The 14250-nt window shown below is 39.2% G+C and overlaps 1 protein-coding gene and 1 long non-coding RNA gene across 11 annotated transcripts in view; one reads left to right on the top strand and one right to left on the bottom strand.

Annotated features, from left to right (window-relative positions):
- The window catches only part of LOC135452722 (uncharacterized), a 47035-nt gene extending 44986 nt beyond the window's left edge, over positions 1–2049 (bottom strand). For 2 of the 4 annotated variants that reach the window (XR_010441681.1, XR_010441682.1), the window contains exon 1: positions 1594–2049. This is a non-coding gene — a long non-coding RNA (uncharacterized LOC135452722). Of the gene's footprint in view, positions 1–1277; positions 1508–1545 lie in introns of those variants that run through there. The other 2 variants (XR_010441683.1, XR_010441684.1) reach the window with 2 other exon arrangements.
- Positions 2050–2137: 88 nt separating this feature from the next.
- FTO (FTO alpha-ketoglutarate dependent dioxygenase) overlaps positions 2138–14250 on the top strand; it is a 227171-nt gene continuing 215058 nt past the window's right edge. For 5 of the 7 annotated variants that reach the window (XR_010441656.1, XM_064722837.1, XM_064722840.1 and 2 more), the window contains exon 1: positions 2145–2272. Coding sequence is in view for 5 of the 7 variants with exons in the window: in XM_064722837.1 (XP_064578907.1) it covers positions 2234–2272 (39 nt within the window). In the remaining 2 variants the exon portion in view is untranslated. Of the gene's footprint in view, positions 2273–14250 lie in introns of all 7 variants that reach the window. The other 2 variants (XM_064722834.1, XM_064722835.1) reach the window with 2 other exon arrangements.

Below are 14250 nucleotides of genomic sequence, written 5' to 3'. Positions count from 1 at the left end.
CTGAAAACTTAGAAGGTCAAATTTTCAAAAGGAAGAGGAAGAATTGTTTCATTTCCATTACAAAGTGTCAGAAACTAAGCATTCAGCTATCTTTTCTGTCATGGGCCACAGAAAAAGAAAAAACCAACCATATTAATTGGTTTTATCAGATACAGTGGTTTTCGACAGAAATAGTACAAACATGTCTCCTCGTTTTAAGGAGGCCAAATATAATTACAGATTTAGAATTTGGCTTGGTAACTTAGTTGCCTGATTAGTAACATACCCATGTCTTTAATAATCACTAATAACCACCAGTTATGCTGCTGCTTTGAGAGAGGACACTTCAAACATCAAAGCATGTGTTACATATGTTACAGCTCCTCTTTGAATATTATCTGAGTGTCAATCACAAACACTTAAACAAAATTACTTTTCCTTGCAGTCCAGTTCCAGCGTTATTTCTAAAAGCATATGAAATTTCTCCATGGCATTGTGTATTATTTTTGAAAGCATTTCCAAAGTGATTACATCTGACAAAACTGCACAGCAACATTGCTACAAAAGTTATGGTACTTAAAAGTGCAGCATTTCCTCAAAGAAAGCATAACAAAGTGAGAGAGATATAAATTTGTATTTGCATCTGGACAGATCCACATGCCATCCTCAACCTCCAGAACTTAAACCAGGCTTTATTTCCAAGAAAGAATACCCTACAATCACTTCAGCACAGATTGTTTCTCAAAACTAGAGAGCTCAGTGTACAAAGAGAGGAATATTCCCCTTATCTCTGGGGACCTGTAAGAACTTCAGGTGAGGTATAAGCAAGAATTTTCAATGTTAACTACTAAAGTTAAAGAAACTGTAACTCTCTTACACACTTCACTACCTACAAAAGTGGTTCTACCTGTAGCTGAAAATTTACAACAAAGAACTGCACACAACTTTGCACTGCTATACAAGTCTGACACTAATAAAATTAATACTTATCAAAGCTCATGCTTTAGGTCCAGATTCCTATACAACTCACAGTAGTGTGCTTTTGTACCAACATCATTCAAAGGTAGCAAAACTGAGCAGGGATTACTTAATCTTTTGAAAGTTCTCAGTCAATGGGGAAATAGGTGACTTGCAGTGAGGGGTTCTAGTGAAAGCAGAAGAATTACAACTTAATTGTTTCAACATGGTTTTTGAATTTGAGCGTCAGACATGGCCAAGATGATCCTTTTGTTACAAAATCCTACTCCACTTCCTTGGTAGAGGGAATTTAAAAAAAGGAGGTGGGAGGGACCACCCACCTATCTTAGCTTATCATAATGTATTCCCCGCCGATGTTCTTCCTCTATTGAGTCTTTACAATGTACATGTTTGCACTTTATTGGTCTTGTAACCCAGAAAAATCTCATTTATTATCTGGTAGGAATACACACACATACCACCTTTCAAATATCACGCGTTGCAGTGCTGTGCGTTTTGGGAGGCAGACAGAGAAAAAAAGGACAGAAAACATGGAAGATGTTAGGAAATGGGATCACAACATCCTATGGGAAGAAACATCTCTCAGACCTGTAAGTTCTACTTCAACATAGAAAAATCCAAACAACCGTGTCTTGCCTTCCACATACTGTACAAAGCTTCCCAGTTGTGATTGAGCCGCGCCAGTTGCGGCAGTGCCAGACGGAGCTGAAGGGGCAGGCCCGCAGGGAAGGCAGCGCTCGCCTCCTGGAGGAACGCCTACAGCGCCCGGTCCGAGCTCCCCCGGGCACAGGAGCCCAGCTCCCGCTTCAGCCCAGCGGCCCTGCCCGGTACGAACACAGGCCTACAGGGCTCCTCTGAACCAAACGCTGAGGCTCCGGCCTCTTCCCACGGGCACCGAGCGAGGAGGAGCCGCTCGGCTCTGGAACCGCCGCCCGCAGTCCCGCTGGTCCCGCCAGCCCCGCTGGGGACCGCCCGCTGCAGGACGCGGCGCCACAGCCGCGGGCAGCTCCAGCGCCCCGCTCCGTGCCCGGAGGAGGAGAAGCTCCCCCCGTACTCACAGCCCCCACCAGCCCCGAGCTCCCGAGCGCTCCGTTGGCAGCGGCCGCCGCTGCCAACCGGGCCCTTCCCCTTCCGGGCCGCCCTGGGCCTGCCGGGACTTGAAGTTCGGGGCGGAGCCGCGCACTGCCCGCGGAGCTGCGGTGCGGCCGCTGCCGGCGGAGCTGCGCGGGGCTCTCGCAGTGCCGCTCCGCTTTGGGTGGACGGCTAAGGCGGCACCATGAAGAGGAGAGCAGGGGAGCGGGAGAAAGAGCTGAAGGTACCTTCCATTTGCTTCCTGCTCTCCGCAGCCCGAGCAGCGTGTGTGCCCGTGGCCAGCGCTCTCCGCCGCTCGTGGGGCTGTGCGGGGCTGAGCCCCCGGGGCTCCGGTAGCTCCAGTGCTGGAGCCCCGAGCGACGGGACTGCGAGGCCGCCGTGAAGTTCATTGTGAGAAGGCGGGAGCCCCGGCCCCGGGGTGAGCTCCGCACGGCCGCGTGTGCCCAGCACCGCCCCGGGCTGTCCGGGCTGTGGGCTCTGCTCGAGCTGGAAATGCCCGATCCCTCTCCCCTGAGTGGGGGGCACCTCGTACAGCGTTAACAGGAGCAATTGGTAAAGGCGTGTGCCATGTGGGCACGATATTTCAGTTTAAAAGAGAGTTCTGTGGTATATGACGAAAATGATGCAAGGACCATGTGTTTTTGTCGAAACATTCACAGTGAGATGATGCACTGTGTACCTGCCCTTCATTCTTAAATTTAAAAGTACTCTACACGAAGCCTGATCTAAAGAAATATTTTTAAATCTCTTATGCCGCCCGAGCTTTATAATGTTTCTTTTCTTGTTCAGGTGTTTAGATGCAATGCTGTTCCATGCTTACACTGAAGATGCTATTTCACTGTCTGTGGAAGCAAACAGGAGTGCTGAATGGTTGCTGTTTCAGGCAAACATTTGAAAGGCCTGTTTTACTACATTGTGCAATATTTTACTTCAGCTCTTGATGGTTGTTGTACTTGTGCTGGTTTTGTTTACAAAACAGTAGTATTGAGAACCAGTAAGTGACTTGTTTGAAAACACGGTACTAATAATAGAGGTGTTAGTGAAAGGAAGGCTAATTCCATATAAATTTAGAAAATACCATTGAAAATGCTAATCTCAGACACCTGAACAGGGACCATGCTGGTTTTGGTATTGCTGTTAATTTATTCTGCACTATTAAATATACTGTTCCCCGCAAAGGCAGGGAAAAGCTCTGATGTAAGTTTCCAACTAAGTATTTTACTAGAAAACTTGAGGGCCTCTTTGCCCTAGTAAGTTTCATAACAACTCCTTAAGAACTACCTGGGCATTTTGTAATTTGTCTTTCTGCTATCCCAAGTTACCGAGGGACAGCAGTTTCAGTGTTACATTTGTGTTCTCCCCTTTCCATTTATGTCAAAACATATGCAGATGTCCCATCCAATACGTTGCAGAAAAAACCTCAACCCATAACTGGTTTAGCCTGTACATTTGTGCTGTCCATCCAAGGGCCTTTGTCTTGTCAATGGGTCTTCTTGAATGTATTTGAGATTCATTTGCATTAGGAGAATAATGGCCCTTGATAATATAATAGCTCAGGGATACCTGTGAGGGGTGAAAGGATGGAGCTGTGAACGAAATTGGCAAAGGCTGTAGGAGGAAAGGCACTTGAAGAGATGTCAGGAACAATGTATGAGAAAAACTTGAGGTTAAGTGCAAAAGTACTGCTGTAGACACAACTGGATGTTGTGGGTGCACAGACAGAGAGGAATGAAAGATAAAAGATTCTTACAGAGTGTTTAAAGGTGTCAATACTTATAGAATGCCTTAGAGGGATGTGGTAAGCTGGGTACTACTTGAGAGAAGCTGAGTTTATTGAAAGTGAAGCAAAATGAGCCTATAGAATGTCTTCGAATAAAGGCTGCCAAAGGAGAAGGCAGCAATGAGAAAAGGAGGGGATATGCTAGAAGGAATGTGGGTGGGTTTTTTTTCCCATGGAAGCATGCTCATACTGATTGTTTTCTGCAACTTAATTGGAGATGTAATCTCTGGGCTCCTGGCAATGTGTCAAGTCACCCTTTAGTCCTTGGTTTAGCCATCCTAGCTTATGTTGATCACCTGAGAAATGCTGAAGACAAAGGAACAGTGTCTTTATTGTGACAGTTCTGCCAAGACTTCCATTTAGGTACTGATTAAAATATTTTTTAGCAAACCGAATATTAGTGAGGTTAACCCAACCTCTTCTGGAGACTAAGATTTATGAGGCCTACTACTGAGAGGGAAGTGGTTGGGTAAAGAAGCTGGTTTGGATTATGTGTCTTCTGGCAAAGTCTCTTGTTTTCCAGAATTAAATCCTGAATAAAAGCTCTTGTTTTGCTGTAATTGTGTACAGTTAAATGCTGTCTGTCAGAATCCCACTGATTGGCTTTTGCTTTGTAATTATGTAGTATGTTTCTTATATGTGATAAACTTTTCTCTGGCTCGAATTTTCTTGTATATAGCAAGTTTTTTCTTCTATATAGCAAGTTTTGATTTATGCTGTTATAGAAGAACATTTCTGTTCCAAGTACATGTGGTAGAAGTTCTGTAGAGTGCAGTGCTGTCATACAGCAATTTCCACTTTGCAGATCACTCAGTTGGGTTGAGTAAGATTAAATGTGTAGCAGAAATGAAATTGTTTGTCCTTGTAGTTGGTGTTCCAAGACAAGAGGAGGAGGATGCAAACTCATTCTTGGGAAGAGGATCTGAAAAAAAGTAGGAAAACCATAGCCAGAAGTCAACTACTCCTCTGTTCTAAACACCACATGGGGCATGCTAATGTCCTGTAGAATATTTCTGTGAGTCTTAAGTGGACAGCAAAACACAACTACTCTGAAGTTTCTAAAGATACCTTTGGAGCTGTTGCAAGGCATCAACTACTCTGTCTTTCCCATAGCAAATATTACTTCTGTGCATAAAACCAGAACTGTTAGAGTAGATGTTGCTCATTAGCTCAAAAGGCATTTTTGTGAAACAGTCTGTTGTGGGATTGTTCATGCTTGTTTGTTTCAGCTTAGAATTTCATCTTAATTAATACAGTTTATAGTTATTTTGAGTATTTTTTCTTCACACTGTTGGTCACTTCTTTTTCACTGGGTGTAGAAATGTACAAATGTGAAATGTTCAAAGTGAAACCAAAAGAACTTCCTATCTGGTGATCTAAGTAGGCAATTTGCTCCTTTTAGGCTTGGGAAGAAAGCTTTTTGCTTTTAGAATGTTTATTATCTGGATTGATGAGTTTAAAAAGTTATTATTTAATGTAAGACTTAATGTTCTTGTGACTTATTTATTAAAAATGGATTTTTTAAAGTAAGTTTCAGTATGAGAGGGGCCAAGTTCTGGTTATTTCCTGTATCCTGCATGTTAACACCCATTACCAGGTGCCATTACCAGGTGAAAGAGAGAATACTCAGCTAGTGTGGAGTATTATTTTCTTTTAAAGTAAAGGTATTGCCTTGATGGTTCTTTGGAATAAACCACTAAAGCCAGTTCACAATTACCTTATGTAGCTGTTTATGCTAATTTACATTACTGTGAATACTGACTGCAGAGAATGTATTCCACAGACACTACTGTTGTGTTTGTACAGCTCCAAGCACAGCTGGGACCCCAGTCCAATAAATTTATTGCTGTACAAATAATAAATGCATCAATGTGCACATATCTGAATATTCACAAGAGCTTTTACAAAGATATTCATATTCAGTATCACATTTGTGAGACATGTTGGACAAAGTGGCTAGGAAATATAAAGCTTTAAATAAGACAAAGCTTTGTATGTATTTTATTTACAAGGAGAAAAAGGGAATATACTGAGTTTTGTCTGAGATATCATTGAAGGTCATATTTCCTGCATCATCCTCATTTTTGCTGCCTGCAAAATAATACATCTTTACAAGGTAAAACAGGTTGCTTCAACATATTAATGCTCAAGGAAAATTAGACTAGTATTCTCAAAGCACTTCAAAGAATGATTAAGGTTTGGTTTTAGAATTAAAGCTGAATGATGGTGCCCATACCATACAATGAAGTATAAAAACTTTAACTATTGTTACCATGGTTTGTTCTAATATTACAATGATTTATTGTTTCTGGTGATTGTTCTACCTCTTTAGATAAAAAATATTATTAAAAAGAACCAAAGAAAACAAAATTTTCTAATTGACAGATTAGATTCTTTTAGAAATTGTATTTAGGAAAATTAATGAAACAGCTTAGATGCAGTTAAATAAGCTTCTTGTCATGTCATATTTCTGCTTAGGTAAATGGTGTGCAAGTTTTAGCAGAATCAGCAACCAATATGCCAGTAGCAATTTTTGTGGTAATCACATTATTGGACCTTCCCATTATTAATGGGACAATAATTAAGAAATAGTGTTGATAGTCACATAACACATGATTTGTATATTGGAAACGGTCAGGTAGAAGCCTTGCATATGCAGAATAAAATACAAGAAAGAATGAGTGGCAAATGTTTCTTGCTTTTAAATTCATCACATTCCTGCTGTTTAAATTGCCTCAGCTGCTAATGCTGGAACCATTACAGTAATGGACTCGGCAAATGAAGGAGAACCGAGACACACACTTTATTACTGGAGGGGTAATTTTCTCTTCATCTGTAATAGCAGCAGTGCCTAGTATTGATCAGACCATCAAGATACTAATCCTCTGTAAAATTACTTGTTATAACTGAAAATGTGTTAATCCAAATCAGTCTGTGTCCTGACTTTCTACTTACTATTGAATACAGACTATTAGATGGTTTATTTTTTGTGATTTAAAGCCTTTACATCGATAATAGTCAGAGCTTCCTTTGCAAGAGAATGTGCTTAATCTCAGCTATGGCCCAGGGTTGTCTTTTTGTTTTAACTAGAACATCACCCACTTAATTAAGAAGTGCATGTCTATCTTCCTGCTCGGAATTATATTGGTACTTTAGGCTCTGCAGATTTATTAAACGTTGTTTTACACTCAGTCACTTGTTTTTTGCTGTAAATAAGGACAGATCTATACTTCACATATTGAAATCTACAAAGATCTTGGAGCTAAGGGTGTGAGGAGAATGGCTGCTCAAAACACAAATGGATGGGGGATGTGGATGATGGCCTGGGAGGCTCTTATGGATGGGAGCAGTGAAAGGAGAGTTCAGTGCCAGGGGTCTGAAGTCTTCAGTTTACTTCTGTCCTGGTGGTCCACTACATGAGAGAGTTGTATGGCGAGCTGTGCGTGTCCCCGTTCTGAATATGGGAAGGCTTCTTTTCATTTTTTAAAATTTTTTTTTCCTCTGTTTTGTCTATTTTTTCATAGTCTTGTGTGTTTGAAATAGATGTTCACATCTCTAACTCTCCCAGCCTCAGTGCAGTTGCTGTTCCCAGTGCAGGACCCCCTGTGGGACCTGAGTGTGGGAGATGGTTCCATAAACCCTGACCTTTCTGCTGTGGGTGTCCTGCCAGCTCATGGTGGGCAAGGAGCATCCTAGAAGTGGGGCAAGCTGCCCCACTGGTTGTTTATTTGAGACACTCTGATAGGCCATGCATTGTAGAAAATTTTTGTTGTCTAAATTAGATTTTTACTCTGGTAAAACAGTATTTTTATCTATCTAATTATCCCTCTGCTTTATTTCTTCACTATCACCAATTAAACTTGTATCATTTGGAGAGACTTCACAGTTCCTAAAAGGTATTGGAGTATCAATACCTTTAGAGGAATTTGGATTCCTTGTCTGCCTCAGAACACTACATTTCCCCCTCTATTCTAAGGAAGAATATGAACACGGTATATGGTTCTTGCTAAATTCCACTTTCCCTGTTGAGCAGCCTCTTTCCTCTAGTTTTCAAGCCTAGACTGTTATTAAACATCAGTATGTTCTCAAGCAGCAACACTGAGACAAAGAAAACAGTCATTTAAAAATCCAGTGTTAGACATGAATTTGTAAAAAGGTGGTGATAGTTCTTTACATTATTTTTCAAATATTTCCATAGCATTCAGGAAAATTAAATTTACCCGCAGAAATGAGGAAAAGTAGGTTTTGAAAATCCTTCCTGTTTTCTGTAGAAAAAGAAAACTTCATGTGAATTGAATTTTGGGGTTTGAATTGATATATTTCTAAAGAGAAGTCTTGAGAAGCTTGTTTGCACATGATTCAGTTTCAGAAAGCTGGGTAGCCACCCAAACCCTTTAGTGTTCTGGTTCTGAACTGAGTTTATAATCTTAAAAGTTTCAGATGGAAATTAGCATTTTTTAAATAAATCTGTAGTGAAACGTCTCTACTGGAGGTGCAGTACAGGGCCTACTTCCAATTTTATTTTTAGATTTTGAAAACATTTGATGAATAATTATCATACTTTTTTTCTTTTACATCAGAGAAGATTCAGTTTCAGCTGACCCAGGTTAGTGAAGCTTAGACAGGTCAAACAGTGATTGCCTAAAGCTTGTTTCTATTCCCTTGCAGTTGATGATCAAACTTATGCAGCCTTCAGCCAAAGCAGGGTTGGGCTGTCATGCTTTTAATAATTTATCAGTTTCTTAAATTATTTAATTACCTGTGATGACCAAGAGCATCCAAAATATCAGATGATCCTCTTTCCTCCAGGCAAGGCTGAAAAGCACTGTGGTGTTTTACTGTATTCTGTTAGGTTCTCCAGTGGAGTGCAAAACATGGCTATGAGCATTTATTGGCTTTTAAAGTATGGCCCAGATTAAGCATATATTTGAAGCTTTCTGGATAGAAAATTATAGTGCTGTAATTTCAAAACAGTTGTGATTATTTATTGGAGTCTGATTATGGGAAGAAACTCTGTTCTACCTTATTTAGCTTAGCAGTTTTTTGCCTTTGTATACATGCTACCCCAATTTCCAAAAGAATTACATCTTTACCTCCTAGAACTTGTTCAGCTTCATTTTGCCCTTTTATCTGCTGCTCTTCCCACCATTTTTATTTAAGACTGTAAAGTTACTTTAGTGTAACTGCTCTTGTCACCTTTGCCCTCAGCTAATCAAATAGTTTACCTTGAGGGAAGCATTTATCTCCCACTTTCATTATTATTATTTTCGTAGCTGTAAAGATAGATATTTTATGTCTGCAGAAGGGTGTAACAGTGAAACGAGGTATTGATCTGCTGTATTTGGCAATTTCTTTCCACCTTGCCATCGATATCATGTCAGCCTCTGTCTGTACTGTGGTTGACCTCACAAATAGCTCTTTATGTTCCCATTGGATTCAAATGATATACTATGCTCAAAACTAAATCAATGAATGATTATAAAGTTTTTAGTATTATTTCATAACCCTCAGGCAACTGGTACTTCATGCAGTGAATACTTGAAAAGGTACCTGATTAAAATACATTGTTGATCCTGTTCTAAGGTTTAAAACTGTATTGAAATCAAACACCTCATAATATTAAGAGATTCCATTCTTTGCTGGCTTAAGATTTTACTTAAGATCTCCCACATCTCATGGATATTCTGTCCTCTGCGTGCAGAAATTTAATGAACTGCGTTCTCCCAGTGATAGATCATGATTGTACATACCCTGTGTACGTTTATGGGGGGGAAAAAAAGGAGGTGAAGATCAAATAAAGGTTTTCATCTCTAAAAAGTTTAAGCAACTTTTGGATTGGAAAACACTACTATTACTGCCATGTAAACCCATACACATAGATATCATTCTAACTGGTATAATTTTAACTGGTAAAATACATGTTCAAATGCACATTTAGTAGGACTTTTTTACTCAAGTGGAAATAGGTAGGATTTTTGCAAGCAGTTAAAGGTCTTTAAAAGCCCAATCTCACTGATTTTGAAAGTGCACTCAGGATCTGGAAAAATCTTCAGATTCTATGCTGTGCTTGCTTCTAGTTTAAATTATGTCAGTGCAGCAGGTAATGATGCTCTTGTGCTTATAGGAAATATTTCATTGTCTGATATCTTAACCATGTGATGGCAAACAACTGCAGTTAGTAAAACACTGAACTGAGCTATGATGTGTATGTATGTATGTAGTTACTGAATAAAACCAGAACAAACTATTTAGTCTAATGATGTTAGGTAGGAGAAATTGGTTTTGGGGCCTTCATTGTAAACAGTACACATAAACATCAGGAAAATGACCATCTTTCTGAGTTGGAAAAGTTACTTAGAGTCACAGTCTAAAGAGAAATTCTTAATGAGCTGTTTTAAAAAAAATGAACATTTGTCAAACATATCACTGTTGCAAGACATTTCTGCAAAAAAAAAAAAGTGGAAAGGTGTTCCAATTAGATTAATTTCAAGTAAAATATTTTATTGTGTATTCTGAGACCATGTAAGACCATATATTTTAGCATATAATATAAAACCACCAGAAATTATGCAAAATCTCTGATCAGTTTGGAACTGTTTCTGTAAGCCTGGATGTTTTCTAAAATGTGGAAGAACATTTTTTTCATGTGCTGCAGCTATTGAGGACTTGTAAAAAAATCCAATTCTGTCTTCTATCCATGTAGGAGCCAAAAAGTAACTTTTTACTAAATTTGTTATTTCAGATACTGCATTTGTTGAGTATAATGTAAATGACTTGACAGGAGGTAAGATCAAAACGCAGTTCTGTTCCCCACTTTCCAGCCATTCCCATGTCAGTTATTTAGAATAAGATGGGTTCAATCAGTTATGCGGTTCTCTGCATCTGTGGTAATGGGGAAGGGAAACTGTTTTGGTTTGGATGTTTTACTGTGATGATTACTTCAGTAGTCAGTTGTCTTTTATGGATGTTCAGTGTTCTGCTTTCTCGCCTCTGGCACGTGAAATGCAAAATGGGTCCCATACTGGTGGTTTGTTTCTATTTAAACTTCATGCAGAAGGTGGTAGTTGAGGAAAACTACAGGAACAACTGTTGGTTTGTGTAGACTTCCCTCATTCTTTAAAACAGAAACCATTAAAGCTTCTGCATTGTCAAGCTTGGGACCATCTGGTACGTGCTGGCTGTCATTTCTTGAGCCTCTGATGCTGCTGTCCAGGAAAATAGTCCGTGATATATTCATATGGACACTATCAATCTTGGTTCAGTAGGAAGTGTTTATGGAAAGCATTTATAAATAGGCATGAATGAAATAAAAGCAGATTATGAGTACAGACAATGTTTTTATTTCACAGTCTTGTATTCCATTTTAAAAAAACTTCAAAAATCTTTTACTTGAATTAGTTAAAGCTCGTATTCCTGGATGCCTGTTTTGCTTGAGTGTGCCATGGGGAATTACTTTTAAAAGGCTTTCTTCTTCTGAGTTTCTTTGCATTCTTGATATTAATATTTTGAAGTTAGATTCCATAAGCTTTTCTCCAGTATTGTTGAAACTTGTAGGAAATTTTCTGATCTTGGGAACTGGTACTTTAGAAAACTTTTTGTAATCACTTGACTGTAGCAAGTTGTGCCTGATGAGAGTATATGGCAAAGTTCTTAGTGGTGTTATAGCTTAAACCATTGTGATGAACTGTAGGTATGGGTCAGCCCTCCCTGAACTGTTTTAAAAATGCCTTATGTTACTGAGGTATTTCTTCACAGAAAGAGTGATTGGGCGTTGGAGGTGGTGGAATCACCATCCCTGGAGGTGTTTAAGAAAAGGCTGCCTTTGGCACTTACTGCCATGGTCTAGTTCACAAAGTGGTGTTGTCACATTGATGATCCTTCCCCAAATTTACAATTTCTGCTTTACCTAGGACCATTTTGCCTATGTAGAAAAGCTTTGAAATTTGTTATTCAGTCCAAAAAAGTTGAATTATAGCTTTATGGTTCTGGCTAACTGAAAGTAATGCAGTGTCATCAGAACAGTAGATTGGTCATTATCTGTGGTTTCTGTGATTTGATGAGTGTTGATATTATGACTTGTGCAATAGAACACACCAATGTAATGCCTATCTAAAGGAGTTTGTGCTCTGTCTGTGTATGTGACAAACACATGGGTTTATGCTTTATGATCCAAACATATTCCTTATAAATAATGAGAGTTCATGTGCTCTTCTGTTTGCAGAGCCCAGTTTGTGATTACGGTCTTTAAAGGCTTGGTGCCATGACAGAGGGTGGTCAGAGCAGTAATGCCACAGGCGAGAGGATGCCAGTGACCCAGTGAAAGCAACAAGCACTTTGCACGTTGCTCCCTTGTGAGAGGGCAATGTTTGGCCCTGTAAGTGCAGGAGAGGTGGACTGTTCATGAAAAGGGCACAGAGAGCTTACCCATATGATCCTTTGTCAGCCTGATTAAATTTAGCGTCAAGCATTCATTCATATGAAAGATGAGACACATCACTGTTTATCTAATAGAAAAAAGTATTTCTATTTTTCCTGAAGTCTTTTATATGTTAATAGAGGCAAACATGACCATGATCACATCATTTAAATATGTATGTAAAAAAATATACATACTGGCAATGGTTTAAAAGTAAGATGTATATGTTTTATGCAAAATAATGCAATTTCATTGTTAATCATGCTGTTCAAGTCATAACTCCACACAAAACAGTGCTTTTAAACAAATAGAATATACTGTTATTGGGCCATTTATAACAGAAATGCTTAGAATATTTAGAGACTGATGCAGAGTATTTATTTTGCATGCTTTAATATATGCTTCTATTGTGATATTAATATACAAATGCAGAATCAAAATTCTGAGTATTAGACCTAATTGTAAGGTTTTAGACTCTGTTTTTTAATATTGGAAGAAACACCAGTATTTAGAACAAGGTTTACAACAGATGTAATTTTGGAAATAAATGCAGGCATACAAAAAAATGGAATAATTTCTTGTGAAATAGTTGAACTTCTAAATATTTAAAGAACAAGAGGGGAAAAAGTTTAGATGTCTTTCTCCTCACTCTTCCTACCCTGCCAAATGTGGCTTGCTTAAAAGAACTGCTGGGAGTTCTGTTTAATGCTGTACTTTGCATGCATTTGTGATTTGAAATAAGAAGAAAAAAAAAAAAGCTAAATTTGAGAGAGACAGTTTGAATGGCATGCTGTCAGTTTGGCTCTCCGCGAATTGGCAGTGGTCTCATTTAGGACCTTCAAATATGTGTCTGCCTGGACAGAATGAGAACGTTTTGCATGTTCTTGAGAAGACAACCACTCCTTGCTGCCTCACAGTACTCAGTGGTGCATGACAGTTGCCCTTCATCGCTGTCTCCTTCCAAGTTAACCTTTGACCGCCCGCTTTGTTGCCGCGCAACGCTCGGAGCAGGCCGCGGTGTTGGGGAGTGACGGGCATTGGCCTGCAACGTGCTTGTCATTATTGCACTGTCAAAAGTAGCCTGCCATTGGGCTCCAGCAAGGTTTGAAACCTATGTGCAGCAGTCCATAGTACTTAACTTCCAGCACTGTCAACAGGGCGATCGAATGTGCATAAGAAATGCGTGTTGAATATGGCTTTGATCATAATATAGGGAGATCTTTTTTGAGCGCGCTAAATGTATTCATATGAGTTTCACGGGGCCAAGAGGTTGATTCTGCTGCCATGGTAAAAAAGTGAACTGTTGTCTCCTGTGGTCTAAGTTTCAAATAGCACAATTTAGATTTGAACAGCTCTGCCAGTTAAACTCTCAGCTTGTCTTGCGTATCCTATCAGCTTTTCAGCCAGCAGTATAAGCAGCGAGATACCAGACCAGTGGTGCCTGAGGTTAGCTGTCAAACTGGAATGTTATTTTGGATCTTGCTGTAATGTAATATCATAGAAGGAGGTCAGGCTGTGTGATTTGTAAAGCAGTTGTGCAAACTTAAAATGACTGAAATGTTTATTTCAGGTACTTTTTTTTCCCCCCATCTAAAAGGGTTGATGAGAAAATAGAATTTATCATAAAAAACCCAAAGGCAATATAAAATGGTCATTTTTCTCTCGAGCACAGAATACAGCACGTAAAAGAACATCAAAATCCAACATGAGAAGCCAGGCTGAAATTCACTAAGTAATAAATGCTTGACATTGAAAATATTTAACAGACAAATATCTATGTATTTTCTGATGAATCTCAAAGAGATTTGGGATAAACCTCGTACTTAATTTAACAAATGAGGATTGTACTCATGGGTTAATTGTGAATATAAACTTGGTGTGTAGGTAAATCACTTATGCATTGTATCATATATTACCAAATATGTTTAATTACTTCCTGCTTGGAAGTGTCATTTCCAATTTTAGTGGAATATTTGCTATTCATTTGGGCAACAGCTGTCTGTAA

Source organism: Zonotrichia leucophrys, chromosome 11 (assembly GCF_028769735.1).
Source record: "Zonotrichia leucophrys gambelii isolate GWCS_2022_RI chromosome 11, RI_Zleu_2.0, whole genome shotgun sequence".
NCBI lineage: Eukaryota > Metazoa > Chordata > Aves > Passeriformes > Passerellidae > Zonotrichia > Zonotrichia leucophrys.
Note: the sequence above shows the minus strand (reverse complement) of the source record. Positions and strands in the feature narration are given on the sequence as shown.